The sequence below is a fragment of the Aspergillus aculeatinus genome, assembly GCF_003184765.1.
Source record: "Aspergillus aculeatinus CBS 121060 unplaced genomic scaffold BO66scaffold_11, whole genome shotgun sequence".
NCBI classification, from domain to species: Eukaryota; Fungi; Ascomycota; class Eurotiomycetes; order Eurotiales; family Aspergillaceae; genus Aspergillus; species Aspergillus aculeatinus.
This window is the reverse complement of record NW_020291480.1, coordinates 77,385-92,623: the sequence shown is the minus strand read 5'-3', so window position 1 is coordinate 92,623 and position 15,239 is coordinate 77,385. Positions and strand designations below refer to the sequence as shown.

Below are 15,239 nucleotides of genomic sequence, written 5' to 3'. Positions count from 1 at the left end.
TCTCTTTTTCTTTTCTTTTTGTGATGGCGCATTTTCTGTCTTGATGACGTGCCCGGGAGCGCAACAAGTGATCGATTACCTTAAACGCGATAAACGAGCAGCCTGGCAGGACACGGACGAGGGAATCCATGGAACGGTTTTTCCCTTTCTTCTGTGAACTGGGCCGCAGTGGAGCTTACCGCTGGGGAGTCAGAACTCAGATTACGTGGAAATTACTCTTTCGGATCTCCTCGGCTACAGGGAAACCGTTGATTTAATTAATAAATTAATGATCATTCTTGCATCTTCTCAGGGGGGGGAGAAGCTTCGGGCGGGCTTCGAGAAGATAGACTGCATAGTACGGCAACTCGGAGCCAACCGACATAATTAGTTAGTCCTGCTCATTCAATTCGACTCCCTCCTGCATCCTGTCTGACTTTCTGACGGTGCCGAAGATCCGCCGGCGTCTCGACAGCCAGCTTGATCAAGCTTCGGCCGATGCTCCACTCGGTGTCCGTCCGCAGTGGCCTCATCGGCTAGTCTACTTGTCGAAACTTGAACGAGATTAATTGTCTCATGTCGACAAAGTATAAATGATTAATTGTACCCGACCAGGGAATTGGTTTCCTGCTCTCGAGACTTGCCCCTTGCATCCAGCAGCAGTATCGCTGCATCTCCCCGATCCCCCCGATCCCCCCGATCCCCCCGATCCCCCCGATCGTCGGTCGCTGTTTCGGCCCAAGCCCCATCAATCGACGATTTACTCATAATCCTACCTTTCTCGTTCGGTTCCTTTGATTTCCACTGTTTCCCTCCCACGTCATCTCCCCAGAAATGCCTTCCATCGCGTCGCGACTCCTGGCCGTCGGCTTGGCCGTGGTGGCTGCCGCCTCGTCGGCGCAGAACGACAGCCTGGTCACCCAGCAGCTGGATCTGCAGCCCTACCCCTATGACTTCCCCAAGCTGGGTACCAATGGCTCCGATCTCTTCCCCATGCGTCTCTGCCACGGGTTCAAGCTCGAGGAGGCCAGCATCGACGAGATCCAGGCCGAGCTGGAGGCCAAGAATTTCACGGGGGTGCAGCTGCTCCAGTGTTATCTCGAGCGCATCTACCAGGTTCAGCCTTATGTCAAGTGAGTGTTTTCGGAAGAAAAGCATGGTAGGGATAGGATTGGGCTAACGTGTCGATGTGCAGTGCGGTTATGCAGCTGAACCCCGATGCGGTGAGCATCGCCGAGGCGCTGGACGCGGAGCGGCAGGCGGGCACAGTGCGCGGTCCCTTGCACGGAATCCCCTTCTTGGTCAAGGATAACATCGCCAGTAAGGACAAGATGGAGACCACCGCCGGTAGTTGGGCCCTCGTGGGCTCCGTCGTGCCCCGTGACTCGCACGTCGTGCACCGTCTGCGCGAGGCTGGGGCTGTCCTGCTGGGTAAGGCGACGCTCAGTGAGTGGGCGGACATGCGCTCCAACGACTACTCCGAGGGGTACTCGGGCCGTGGTGGCCAGTGCCGCAACGCGTATAACTTCACCGTCAATCCTGGTGGTAGCAGTTCCGGCTCCGGCGTGTCCATTTCCACCAACCAGGTGCCTTTCGCGCTGGGTACGGAGACTGATGGCAGTGGTATGTTGTGCATCACACCCCATACTAGGGTTGGTCGCTAACGGAGTGCAGTCATCAACCCGGCGGAGCGCAACAACATCGTCGGCATCAAGCCCACCGTCGGCCTCACCTCGCGTGCGGGCGTGATCCCCGAGTCCCTGCACCAGGACACGGTCGGCACCTTCGGCAAGACCGTGCGCGACGCCACCTACGCCCTGGACGCCATCTACGGCGTCGATCCCCGCGACAACCAGACCGCCGCGCAAAAGGGCAAGACCCCCACCGGCGGGTACGCCCAGTTCCTGACGGACAAGTCGGCCCTGAAGGGCGCCGTGTTCGGTCTGCCGTGGATGTCGTTCTGGCAGTACAACGACGCCGCCCAGAACGCCCAGCTGATGGAGCTGCTGGCGCTGATCCAGTCGGCGGGTGCGACCATCATCAACGGCACCGAGCTCCCCCATTACAAGGAGATCGTCGACCCCGAGGGCTGGAACTGGGACTACGGCACCTCCCGGGGCTACCCCAACCAGTCCGAGTACTCCTACGTCAAGGTCGACTTCTACAACAACATCAAGGATTATCTCGCCGAGCTAAACAACACCAACATCCGCTCGCTGGAGGACATCGTCCAGTACAACATCGATAACGCCGGGAGCGAGGGTGGCCTGCCCGGGGTGAACCCGGCCTTTGCCTCCGGACAGGATGGCTTCCTGGCGTCGCTGGCGACCAAGGGTGTGATGAACGAGACTTACTGGCAGGCGCTGGCGTACTGCCAACGCACCAGTCGGGAAGAGGGCATTGATGCGGCGCTGCGCTACCAGGGCCGCAACATCACCGCTCTCCTGGCCCCGCCGGACTTTGCCCCCTCCGTCGAGATCGCCGCCCAGGCGGGTTATCCCGTGGTCACCCTGCCTGCCGGCATCAACGAGGACTCGCACATGCCCTATGGATTGGCCTTGTTCGGTACTGCCTTCTCCGAGGCGACCCTCATCAAGTACGCCAGTGCCATCGAGGATCTGCAGCTGTCCTCGCAGACTCCCTGGAAGCGTAGCCTGCCCACCTGGAGCGGGTATCTGGAGCGCAACATCCCCGTGAACTAAGGGGTCTGCCGGAGGTGGGAAGGGGCGGAGTGGATGTGTACATATGCGGTGTTCTCGATAGACTTATAATAGTAATAGATCTTCGTCGCTGTGGCTGTGTCTGTGTCTGATGTGTTGTCTTGGTGGGTTGGTGAAGCGGAAGGTGGGGAGAGGATGGGAGGGGATCTGCGGTTGATGACCAGGTACGTTAACATACCGTCTTGTTGCGTCGGAGGCAGTGCCAAACTTACTGGCTTGGATTAGAATTGTTGCTCGAATCTCCAACTTTCTCTCTGCTGTGTTATCTTAGTGATGTGGTAGAATAGGATCGCAGCCGGGGTTCTGTGGCAGTCGATGGCCAGGTGAATCAGCATACCGCCTTGTTGTGTGGTAGGAAAGTCATATACTTACTGGTTGGATGCAGACTCATTGCTCGAACTTCCACCATGTAGACAGTCCTACCCATCTCCATGGCTACCAGAGACGGACTAAGAGATGGAAGTGAACCGATCGATGGAAGTGAACCGATCGCTGAGAGGATTGAGCTTCAAGAACTTTCCGTCTGTCGCCAGAGGCGAGGCAGGGCTGCACAAGCGAGGCGGGAACGCCGGCCCTAAGGCAACAAGGCTAACCGTTCAAGGCAGGATGTCCACTGTCCATGGACTCAATCATCGAAGGTTTCGTCCGATGTGCGAGAGCTTGCCACTGGTGAGAGTGGCAGAAGGTATTTGTGGTTGATGAGAAGCTACGCCCCCCACAGCTGCCACCTTATGTCTCATGTTGCTCAGGCATGTGAGCATCGAGACCACCTTTCACCGTGGCCACACCGGGGGTATCAGACCAGTGTGGAAGGAGGCAACCGTGCAGGATGCCGCTAACCTGGGAGGTGGTTTCCCCCGAGCTGTGGATGGGCGTCTTGCCACTCGCGTAGGGCAACAGCACCTGCATGGCAAGGCAGGAGGTGAGTCGCCCACGCGGAGCAGCGACGGCCGAACGCACGATGGCGAGAATGGGAGTGGACGGACTGCCAGTGATGATTGCATGGTCCATTTCTCGGCAGACGCCGTGATGCAGATGAAATCCTGATCCAGATCGGTCGTCGCCACGCCCGGAACTCAGCTCCATCGTGATGCATGAACGTCTCACCTGGAGGCAACCGCCGAAGACCAGTCAGATTGGACAGAGGACATGCACGTGGGAAAGGGGGACTCCACCTCACGTGCTCAGGTCGAGAGTCTGCACTATGCGCTGCCTGAAAGGGGAGTCTAGCCGAGATGAGTTCCTACTGGGAATTGTGGTGGAGGAGGAGGAGGAGGAGGTGGTGGTGGTGGTGATGAGGTACCGTGGTGAGCAAGCACGGGCACAGCAGGAGGGATCCTGGTTGTGATACGAAGCGATAAGCCGTATACTACCTGAGGACTCGAACATGGAGACAACCGCATTGATGATTGGCTTCTCCCCGGATTTGAATCGACCCCACGTGGACCATGCGCGGGCTGTGATTGGTCTAAATGCTCCGCTGGGCGCCAAGAGCTGCCAAGCCAGCCTCCGAACACCGCCAAGCCCTGTGCCAAGAGCTTCCTGGGGGGTTGAACCGTGGATGAAGCAACCCTCGACCGCAGCTTAATCTCCTGCTCGAATCAGCGTTGGCCGGCCAGGAACGTGCGGAAGGGAAGACGCTGGTTCAACTGGTCCAACTGGTCAAACACACGCCACTGTCAGATGCCACTGTCCCATACTGTTACTAGCAGGTAGTCTACACAATTCATCAACCACCACCACCACCAACATTCATCCTGGTAAGCCCATCCTCAGCCTGGCTACTCAGTCAGCCATTTCAGCCATGGCTACATAAGACTCACCTATCCTTCCCTTCTCCCTCCTGCTTCTTTCCTTCCTCTCTTCACGCTTCCCTCTCTCCTGCAGCAGCCGCCATCCCCTCACGCGACATCATCCCAGCTTCTCCAGCCACGATGACGCTGCATCAATATGACTACATCTTTGCCATCGGCACTCTGTTTGCCATGCTGGATGCCTACAACAACGGTGCCAGTAAGTTGCCGGAAATCCTCTCCGTGCTATGGTTTCCATTTCTGACCCCGCTCGTTCTTACCCTGCAGACGATGTTGCGAACTCCTGGGCCACGAGTGTCTCCTCCCGCTCCGTCTCCTACCGTCAAGCCATGATCTTCGGAACCGTCTTCGAGATGCTGGGCGCCATCTGTGTCGGAGCCCGTACCGCCGATACCATCAAGAACGGAATCATCCCCAACTCCGCCTTCCAGGGAAACGCGGGGGTGCAGATGCTGGCTTTCACCTGCGCCCTGGCCGCTGCCTCCTCTTGGGTGATGTGGTGCACGCGACACTCCGCCCACGTCTCCTCCACCTACTCGCTCATCTCCGCGGTCGCTGGTGTCGGTGTCGCCACGGTCGGCGCCTCCCAGGTACAATGGGGATGGAACGACGGCAAGGGAATGGGCGCCATCCTGGCGGGTCTGGGCATGGCTCCCATTATCTCCGGTTGCTTTGGCTCCATCATCTTCATGCTCATCAAGGTGGTCGTGCACATGCGCAAGAACCCCGTCCCCTGGTCGGTCTACACCTCTCCCCTTTGGTTCCTGATTGCCGCCACCGTCTGCACCCTCTCCATCGTCTACAAGGGGTCTCCCAGTCTGGGTCTGAGCAAGAAGCCTGGATGGTACATCGCGGCCGTGACCATGGGCACCGGCGCCGGGGTCGCAGTGCTGTCGGCTATCTTCTTCCTCCCCTTCGTCCACGCCCGTGTCATCAAGAAGGACCCCAACGTCAAGTGGTGGATGTTCGTCTACGGACCTCTGCTGCTGCAGCGACCCGCCAACCCCAACGCTGAGTCCGCCAAGGTCCCCAACTACGCCGTCATCCAAGAGGATGAGTTCCCCTCCCCGCCCGGCTCGCCCGAGACCCTCAAGGGCGCCGACGCCGACGTGGACGCCGTCCACAAGGCCTCCACCAGCGGCGAGAAGGAGCTCGTCGCCTCGGAAGCCCAGCAACTCACCTACAAGGAGCTCATGGCCCAGTCCGACAGCCGTCTCCGCGCCCGCCTGCTGCAGAAACGCGGCCCACTGGGCTGGGCGATGCGCACCCTTCGCGACAACCCAATGGGTCCCGGTCAGCTCTACGAGTTCCGCAACATGGCCATTCTCGCCAAGCGCATTCCCGCCATGATCGTCTGCGGACTGCTGTACGGCATGCACTACGATATCCACGCCGCCCAGAGTGGGATCAACGGCACTCCCGAGGGCGACCGGATGCAACGAGTCTACGCGCACGCGACCAAGTACCCCAACGAGGTCGAGCACACCTACTCCTTCGTCCAGGTCCTGACGGCCTGCACGGCCAGTTTCGCCCACGGTGCCAACGACATCGGTAACTCCGTTGGGCCCTGGGCCGTCATCTACTCTGCCTGGAGCACTGGTAGTGCCGCCAAAGCCAAGGCTCCAGTTCCGGTGTGGCAGCTGGCGGTGTTGTCGGCGTGTATCTCCATTGGCTTGATCACCTACGGCTACAACATCATGAAGGGTAAGTTTCATCTCTTTACTAGTGCATCCCTTCTCCTACGATCGTGTACTAATGGAATGGGTAACAGTCATGGGCAACAAAATCACCTACCACTCCCCCAGCCGCGGCTGCTCGATGGAACTCGGCGCCGCTCTGACCGTTCTCGTCTTCTCGCAGTACTCCCTGCCCGTATCGACCTCGATGTGCATCACAGGTGCCACCGTCGGCGTCGGACTGTGTAACGGCACATGGCGCGCGGTGAACTGGCAGCGGGTGGGACTGTTGTTGACCGCGTGGATTCTGACCTTGCCCATTGCGGGGACGCTGGGTGGGTGTCTGATGGGCTTGTTCATCAATGCGCCGCATTTTGCTTCATAGTTGGCACGGTCGGGCTGGTGGGGAAGTGCAATTAGACCTTTTCTTTTGTGTGATGCCCGGTGGTCAGATGGCTGCCATGTTTCTTGGGGGGTAATGTACATTTTAGTAATGCAAAAATGGGTTTCTTCGGGTGTCAATTTGTGTAGGATATGGTAGGCCGGTTACTTGTCTCTGTAGACTTTACTGAAATTGTAGGAATCTCACGTTCAAGCAAAAAGACTTCACTGATGTCTGCCAGCATGAACTGGTTCGGGAAAGGTATGTTTCCCGTCACGTGCTCCGTTACCGACGACGATTTAGGCAGTGGTTCCTTCAACTACATTGCTGCGCGAAAACTACAGTGTCCTGATGAGATAGCTTGATTGCTTCATGATATTCTTCTAATCTTCAACCTTCCTCCCTCGAGTTGCCAGGCTAGCTGATATGTTGGTCGTTATGTTGAGAAATCACAGCGGCAAAGAAATCAGCCAGAGTGTTGTGAACAGAGCGCCACTGGGAGATAGCAAGAATATTCTCGCCATTGAAAAAAACTGTGATATTAAAAATGCAACAACCACAGTAGGTAGGAAAATGAGTTGGGCAGGGTTGCAAGAGCAGCGCCCCCTCACCCGACTGTCCCAACAGCCCCCTCAACCGATGCTCCTGGCGAGGATGTAGAATCATATGACCGAGAGAAATCATAATTGAGAAAAAGGTGTTTCGCAGATCTTGCCCTCGACCGAGAATGAAGCAGCATCGTATGGCAGTCCTTCCGACTCGTCACATGCGCCGGGTAGCTTTGCTGATATCCTTTATATAATCCAAGGGAATGTCAAATGTCTGACTCAGAAAGCTGAAGCAGTCTGGTGTTCCAGAGTACGAGTGGCAGTGACAGTCTGGCCATCCCCATTCGAGTATGAATTTTCGCGCCTTGGACCCCGGGGCGGAATTCTCATAGACGTGACGAATGGCCGCGGGGTGGCACCAAGTTTCAGGACTTATCCATGGAGAACTGAGTAGATATTGTTCGATTTCTGATAGCAGCACACTCATCTCTAGGCGTTCGGCGAGGGTATACAGCTGAAATGGGAGGGTATCGCCGGGCTCGACGTAGAGCGGCGACAGCGTTTTTCGATACAACCAGTTGAGTAGTACGTGGAAAGTCTCTGGGTCCTCATTGGGGAGTTCCTGGTCAGGAAGAGGGTCGGGGAGATGTTTGTAGTATTCGGAATCATCACGTAGAATTTGGGAGTGAATGCTGAAGACAACTTGGTCGCGTCCGACGATGAACCTGACCGTCTCGGACTCGAAGATGCTAATTTGTGAGACTCGATGCGTAGGTTGAAGGTAGAAGGAACGAATTGTGACCAGGTCTGTACTTACCCTCTTTCAAAAGGCTCTGGCGACTCTCCGTCCATGATTGAGGTCTTGTTGGCTCGCGGCGAGCAAACAATGAATCGTGTTGACTAGCTAGTGTCTGCTGTGGGTATGTGGGAGTCGGCAGCTGCGGGATTGAATTGCGAAAGATGGGAAGTGTTATATACGAAGTGCAGTACGGAAGTATCGAAGGAGTAAATGTGAATGAGAGGGAAAGACAATATCAGATGGAGGAAGTACGTAGGAGAGGTAGGGAGAGACGACCACAGTAAAGAAAGGCAAACCGATCTCAATTGACGGTATACTTTCAGCCTAAGGTCAGAATCACTTCACTTGCACCTCCTCGTCTGTTTAGCATGGCAATCGGGTCATCCAGAGAACAAATTCGGGTTCAATCTAGTTGGAGTTGTTATCATGCCGCATACTTCATCGCAAAAATGGAGGAAGTCAATCTCTCTCGGCTACCCACCTTATCTCGCTTACAGCTTGGCCAAGCTTAGCTCTTGTTTAGCTCTTGTTTAGCTCACTTGCTCGACCAGTCATGGGTTGCTGGGCGGCCTTAGCCTTCTTGTTAGTGTCCCCGACCCAAACCACCGATTGGAGATGCCGGCCTCAAACCCCCACCGATCAGCGGGGTCGGCTGAGCATCAGCGCTTGCATCCACCCTTATATTTCCCAGCATTTCCAATCCACCGACCGTGGCCTGCCTGTATTCTGCACAGAACGGATCGCAGCATCAGAGACCTCAGAATGCAGCCGTCGGACTTGCTGTCCTGGTTGCATGCCAACCTGCTAGCCTCATTTTCCACTTCGGCGAGCATCGTCCTGACCAGCTTTGTCCTCCTGGCTGTCAAACGGCGGTATTTTACTTCACTGAGGGACATCCCGGGGCCATGGCTAGCTTCCGTGTCCAGCCTTTGGCAGGTCTTTCAGCTTATCAAGGGCCACACCGAGCAGGAAATGATTCGATTACATCGAAAACATGGTAGATATCACCTCCCGTATCTGCCACGCAGAGATGAATCTGACCTGCGCACAGGTCACTTCGTCCGCATTTCCGAGAACGAAGTTAGCGTCTGTCACCCAGATGCCATACGGTTACTGCTCCAAGCAAATCTTGCCAAGGTACGACCAACCTACATCGCATGAGGCCCCTGATTGTGCACCTTGCATCCCATAACCCGGCTTAAAAACACTTAGGGCTCCTGGTATTCAATCTTCAGTCTCCCCGACTATCACTACGTGAACCAGATGTCCGAGTTGAGCCCCCAGCGCCACATCCACAAGTCGCGGAACATAGCAGCAGGCTACGCGTTGTCCAACATCATCAAATCCGAGCCACAGGTGGACGCTCTCCTCGTTCGGCTGGAAGAGCAGTTGGACCGGTTAATCGCCTCCGGGCAGCCTGTCCAGTTCGACCGATGGTTCAACTACTTTGCCTTCGACGTGGTTGGCGAGGTGACCTTCTCCAGTCCGTTCGACTTCCTGGCGACGGGCACCGACATCCGCCACGCCATCGCCAACAGCCGCGCGCTGGCCCTCTACATCGCCATCGTGGGCCATTACGTCTGGCTGCACAACCTCACGCTAGGCAATCCGCTACTTAGCCGTCTGGGCCTGCAGCCCACCTCCCACATCTTCGACACCTGTCTGGCGGCCATCGACCACCGACAACGCCAGAGCCAGGAGAAGACTCCTGCTACTACGCCAACCTCCACGGTTCCTCCACGCCTCGACATGATGGAGCGGTGGCTGACCACTCGCCAGCAGCACCCGGAACGCATGGCCGAATCGGAGATTATGGGCGCCTGCGTAGCTAATGTCGGCGCCGGCGCCGATACCACCAGTGCTACCCTGCAGGCGTTTGTCTACCACTTGATCCGTCATCCGCAGTACTTGGCCAAATTGCGCCAGGAGCTCGACGAGGCGCAGGCGCGCGGCGAGCTGAGTCCCATCGTCTCGTACGCGGAGGCTACCAAGCTGCCTTATCTCCAGGCTTGCGTAAGTTTGAGTCCTGTAAGTGGGTATAAATATGTAGGATTCTGACCATCGCGATCCAGATTCGGGAAACATATCGCTACCATCCAGCCACCGGGACTGGACTTCCGCGTGTTGTACCTGCGGGTGGAATCACCATTGCGGACAGGCATTTCAGTGAGGGGGTGTGTGCAGTCCACTATACCCTTTGCAACTGGAGAGGCTAATGGCAGAGACTGTATAGACCGTCTTAAGCATCAACCCGTGGGTGTACCACCGCAACGCCGAATTCTTCGGCCCGGACTGTGATGATTTTAACCCCGAACGGTGGCTCGATGTGGAGCGGGTGAAACAGATGGATCCGTTTTTGATCCACGTGAGTGTTTCTCTGCTCCCCGGACTATCTGTTTGAAAGGTTGTGAAGAACGTGCTTGTATTGCTGACATGCATCGTCCGGGCAGTGGAGCGCAGGGTACAACCAATGTCCCGGTCGCAACCTCGCGCACTTCGAGATTTCCAAGGTCGCGGCCTGTCTCATCCGGGATTTTGAAATTGAGCAGGTCAATCCGGATGCGCCGTGGCGGTTCGAGACCCATTTCACCGCGGTGCCGTATGGCTGGCCATGTTGGTTGCGGCGGAGGGCAGTTGGGGGGTGTGGGGGGTGAAGGGTTGAGTGAAGGAGGATGGCCTCGAATTTATAGCGGGAAAGAGAGGATTAGGCGATATACATTCGAGGGGCCTAGGAGTCGGACGCCGAGAGTACGGCGAGGGTAAAGAGCATCCGAGCATCTATAGACCGGGCTTGTCAGCTGTGACATGAAGCCCTGACACCTAGCGGATAAGACCTCCGCTCCTTTGATGCCACATTCATCATACATCCTTTGCAGCCTGTCTTTGTGATCGCGATGATCACGCAACTGCAATGATCGTCAGTAATAACTCAAAATTTAATTGCATAAAAGCTGTGTTATATTGTAAAATCCCTACTTGAGAGGAAGGAGAACTAACAGAAACGGTGCCCGGAGTGCGAGCAGCTCATCAGACACATCTGGGCAGTCAGTATAGCTTCTCGCCGTCGGAATCCATTTCGGGATTATTTTCATCTACCCAGCCAACAGGCGCAGGCCCATCATCCAGAGAAATACCCAGCTGCTTGAGCCTCCGATAGACAATCCAAGCCTGGTCACCCTCATTTGGTGCTTTCAGCGGTGCACCCAGAACGCCCATGCTCTTGTACTCCAGATAGATGCGACCAAAAGGTTCTTTCAGTTCGCGCTTTTTCTTCGTCGACTGGCGACCAGTGCGCTCGTGCAGTGTCACCCAGCGTTGGATAGGATGCGGGATCTCCGATATGAAATTCGAGGATTCGCATTCCAGGTGCAGGGGCGAGGGCTCAACGGAGAATTCGAAGGCATACTTCATCAGCACCTCGAACTGGTACCTCCACCAACGACCCGGTAACCCAGGTCACGCAGCATCAAGAACACGAGGTTCTCGAGGCACTTACTATATCGCAGCATTTTGACCGGGTACTTGCCCGGGTCTTGGCGACCACGGCAGTTCAAGTGGGCATAGGGGGTGTCCCGATACCCACGGTTCTTAGAGCTATGAAGGGCCGAGAACCAGAGGTAATCACTGGAGGTGGAGATGTAGTTGCCGCTGTCATAGCCATGGTGGACTGTCTGCTCCAATGGCTTCTGAGGCCCTGCAGACGGGGTTCGAATTGCAGGCGAGTGCACGTCGGACATGCGGTAAAGGAAAATCCGCCCCGTCTGACTCTCAAAGTCGCCACAAACCGTTGGGTAGCGCTCGTCGGTATGGAAATGATACGCTGGAAGGGGGATATACCGCTCGTCCTGCGCCTCCACGTTGTCTGCATAGCAGTGGCGCCGCTCGGGGTCCTTGCAGGGGTAGAATTTGCCCGTGGCAGCAAGGATCTTGGCTGCCTGGTCGATATGGGCATCCTCGACAGCCCATGCCGTGCAGAAGCATTTGATGGGCGCCCCCATGATGGACAAGGGTTGATCCCCGGTCAGGTAGGCGGGGATCTCGTTCGAATCGAACACCCATTGAACCCAGGACTCGGCATCGCCATTGCCTTCGGAGAAGGGTAACTCTGGCGGGGGTGGTGGGGGACTGGACTGGTTGTAGTACATCGTGTCGTGGTTTTGACGGTAGGGCAATCGGAATGTGAGTTGTACTGGGTGGTTGCTGACTCTGATGATGTTGATGTCTCAGGTTAGGGTGGCACAAACCCCCTTTAAATAGACCGAACCGGTCTTGGAGACCAGGGAGGCCAGGGCATTGTCTCTATGATGAAAGACACTTTCATGGGCTATGCATTGTCATGATATGATCTTTTCTGGAAAACTTCACTACAGACATAACGTTCTTTCGTGGCAGTGAAAGCAAGAAGACCAAGAGATCAATGGAAAAAAGGACAAGGAAAACGCAGTCAGGAGAGCAATAGATGTATCCTATCTGGAGACAAGAAACATGAGAGGAAAGAGGGGAGGATGGTGAATTTGATGTACCTAAACATGGCAGAGGACTAGAGTGTCTGTCCACAGACAGCCTCCCGGACTGGCTCACCTGCTTCCCACATCCTACGCAGACAAGGAGCTGGTCCCATCGTTGATCCCAGTGCAGAAGTAGACGCCTTCCATCATCGCCGCACCGCATCTCTCTCCGTTGTTCCCGAGCACCGCATTCCACGCATACAACTGGCTCGGTTGGATATGGTTTCGACCTGCAAACCCAGTACATAGCTCACCACCCAAAGCCTTCGCGTATAGGTCACAATTCCCTGGTATCCCAGACGCTTCCACCGGCGAGGGTATCCGCACACCAACACAGTACCAGACTTCGGCTTGCAAACCATACGTACACTGTGTGCCATTCTTTCCCAACACAAGGTTCCAATCATATAGTTGCTCGGGCTTGATGCCGTGGTTATAGGCGAATTGGACGCAGTAGTCCCCCTGCACGGCCTTGGCGTACTGATTGCAGTTGCGAGAAATGCTGTGGGGGTGGGTGGGAGAGGGGCCGGGGGGCATGTTTGTGGTCGTTGTGCCTGGGCTGCGGGATGTACTTGTGCTTGAGTTTGGGGTTGACAATACGGGGGATGGGCTGGATGACTTGGTTGGATATGCGCTAGAAGAGGTCCCCACCTCTGGTGTGTGCAAGGGAAAACGCAGTTTCTCCGACAGGCAGTACCGAAAGTCATCCAAGAAGGTGCAATTTGGGGATGAGATGTTCAAGGATGGATTCCACGCTGCGAGCTGGGTGAGATTGAGGCTCCATAAAGCTGCTACGGCGGCACAGTCGCTGAATCCTTCTCTGCGTAGATGAAGGTCTCGTCCGTCCAAGTATGTCCAGCAGTCCGTCGGTGTCCTTGGGGCGATAGGCAGATCATAGAACCACGAGGGGGTATACGTGGAGTCTGGATATGAGTCCCAAGGAATGGTCGACGTCGCTTCGAACCGACCAGTATATGCAGGGGAGTCAGGATAATTTTCGACTGGTCAGGAGTAGAAGATGTAAGCTGCTACGCAGGACAAGACACAGGTGGAGGGTTGGATCACATACTGCTTCCCACCGGGTAAATTCAATAGCTCTTGTTGACTTCCAGGTTGGTACAGCTACCGTATAGTCAGCGAGACAGTTTACACCCACTCGATTGCCCAGCGACCCACTTTTGATTGATACTCGGATTGAGGATGCTCAAGTCCTCGAATGTAACACCAAACGTCCGAGCCAACGTGCTACAAGAGTCTTCTCGCACAGCTAGATGGTACCTCCCGCAGTTGCGTGTGCTGTTGTTGGCCAGGCCGGTTGGCACAGGAGCCGCAGTGGAGTAGGACTTGGTCAACCATGGAACTGAAGTAGGGGCAATATACTTGGGCCCAGGCACGTCGACACAGACCTGATATCCAACCCACTGCTTGAGATTGTAGCAGCCGATGTCGATGTTGGGGTTCCAGTCTCGGAATTGTGCTACGCTGATATTGTGACCACTGGCAATTCGCCCACAGGTGTCTCCGGGCCGAACTGTGTATACCTTGCACTTGTTCACCAGGCAAAGGGTGCCATTCGTGGGAAAGTCGCGGCAGTATGCGGTGAGTCTGTTGTCGAGAAGTAGCCAGATCGTCGCGATACTTTGCTGTAAAGAAATCGAGGTACAGTTATCACCTGGTTGAATTGCGTATCGTGTTCCGTCGCAAGTCACGGTTGGCTTGGGGATGCTGGAAGAAGCTCTGTCGTGGATTAGCATATTAGACACAAAGATGAAAGGATAAGGTCTTCCACACGTACGGAGAAGACGCGGTTGTCGTTGAGGGCACAGAATAGCCAGTGTAGCTACACAACGAGGTATAACTCGCAAGATCACTTCGGGAGCGACCCAGGGGTCCATTGCCGTAAGGAAATAAGGCATTATTCCACATCTTCACGAGAAGGCATTTCGCACATGGTGTGCCAGTGGCAGTCGCTCGCAGTTTGCCCAGAACCACATTGCAGTACTGGCCCGCATCCATCGAACAGGTCTGATTGAAGTTGTGCCATATCTTGCCCGGCATGGCTGAGATGTGCAGAAAGACACCAGTAAAGTCGTCTTTGTACTTCACCCCATAACAAGCGTCAGATATATTCTTTGTCCACTGGCCCAAAGCAGCCCGGCAATCCTCTGTGCAATGCTGTTGGAGCAGAGCCGGTGTGTATGTTTCATCAGGGTCAAAGGCCGCCACCAGATTGCTGCAGGCTGTCACATTGGTGGACAGAGCTGCAGCACAGTAAGAGTTGTAGTTGCTTACACTGGCCGCTGGGAAGAGTACAAATGCCTGGGCTCCAGATAACAGCCAGAGGGTCTGGATTAAGACGTGGAGCATGTTTGCGATATGCGAAGCCATTTGCTCTTCGTCGTGGTACCGAATATGGGTAGTCGATCGGAGAACAGGTTGTTGTAGACGATGAGAAATGGACATAGTCTTGTTCAGTGATTCATGTTATCTGGCTTGGAGCCCCCAAGCAGGAACGGCTTCCAACCAGCCAGAACTTATTCACTAAGAGAGCCTCCCAGATCCCGGTCAAGCAGAGCTACATTCACTAGGTATTATATCATGTAGCCATATTCACTAACCTTGAAAACTCCCCCCCGTAATTCCAGTCTCCTTGGGCGTCTCCTACCCTCTTTACTTCTTCTTTCTTTTCTTCTCCTTTCCAACCACCTTCCTTCAACCACATCCCTCCAACCTCCAACTACCTTCATCAACCTGTATCGTGCTCCCCCTTCTTCCCAAGCATTTTGCCCCTGTCACCGACAATTTCCAAGTCA

General features: G+C 55.4%; 6 protein-coding genes across 6 annotated transcripts; 3 read left to right on the top strand and 3 right to left on the bottom strand.

The window, feature by feature from the left end:
• Window positions 1–675: 675 nt before the first annotated feature.
• Window positions 676–2,740, top strand: BO66DRAFT_369029 (amidase family protein). The gene is made up of 3 exons (XM_025645356.1): window positions 676–1,112; window positions 1,175–1,602; window positions 1,654–2,740. The coding sequence occupies exons 1-3, from the start codon at window positions 814–816 to the stop codon at window positions 2,679–2,681; spliced, it is 1,755 nt and encodes a 584-aa protein (XP_025506310.1). The 5' UTR covers window positions 676–813; the 3' UTR covers window positions 2,682–2,740.
• Window positions 2,741–4,633: 1,893 nt separating this feature from the next.
• Window positions 4,634–6,574, top strand: BO66DRAFT_399428 (phosphate transporter; the record flags this gene model as incomplete). The annotated part of the gene is made up of 3 exons (XM_025648681.1): window positions 4,634–4,712; window positions 4,781–6,217; window positions 6,285–6,574. 3 exons carry the CDS (start codon window positions 4,634–4,636, stop codon window positions 6,572–6,574), a joined length of 1,806 nt encoding a protein of 601 aa, XP_025506309.1.
• Window positions 6,575–7,333: 759 nt separating this feature from the next.
• Window positions 7,334–7,971, bottom strand: BO66DRAFT_436152 (uncharacterized protein; the record flags this gene model as incomplete). Its single annotated transcript, XM_025650902.1, has 2 exons — window positions 7,334–7,868; window positions 7,937–7,971. The coding sequence occupies 2 exons, from the start codon at window positions 7,969–7,971 to the stop codon at window positions 7,334–7,336; spliced, it is 570 nt and encodes a 189-aa protein (XP_025506308.1).
• A 698-nt stretch (window positions 7,972–8,669) lies between these two features.
• Window positions 8,670–10,572, top strand: BO66DRAFT_418695 (cytochrome P450; the record flags this gene model as incomplete). Its single annotated transcript, XM_025649759.1, has 6 exons — window positions 8,670–8,915; window positions 8,970–9,055; window positions 9,131–9,931; window positions 9,991–10,092; window positions 10,152–10,283; window positions 10,369–10,572. Exons 1-6 carry the CDS (start codon window positions 8,681–8,683, stop codon window positions 10,570–10,572), a joined length of 1,560 nt encoding a protein of 519 aa, XP_025506307.1. The 5' UTR covers window positions 8,670–8,680.
• A 391-nt stretch (window positions 10,573–10,963) lies between these two features.
• On the bottom strand, window positions 10,964–12,063 carry BO66DRAFT_446430 (uncharacterized protein; the record flags this gene model as incomplete). Its single annotated transcript, XM_025651681.1, has 2 exons — window positions 10,964–11,010; window positions 11,415–12,063. 2 exons carry the CDS (start codon window positions 12,061–12,063, stop codon window positions 10,964–10,966), a joined length of 696 nt encoding a protein of 231 aa, XP_025506306.1.
• A 450-nt stretch (window positions 12,064–12,513) lies between these two features.
• On the bottom strand, window positions 12,514–14,889 carry BO66DRAFT_436149 (uncharacterized protein; the record flags this gene model as incomplete). Its single annotated transcript, XM_025650901.1, has 4 exons — window positions 12,514–13,427; window positions 13,506–13,548; window positions 13,599–14,163; window positions 14,222–14,889. 4 exons carry the CDS (start codon window positions 14,887–14,889, stop codon window positions 12,514–12,516), a joined length of 2,190 nt encoding a protein of 729 aa, XP_025506305.1.
• Window positions 14,890–15,239: the final 350 nt, after the last annotated feature.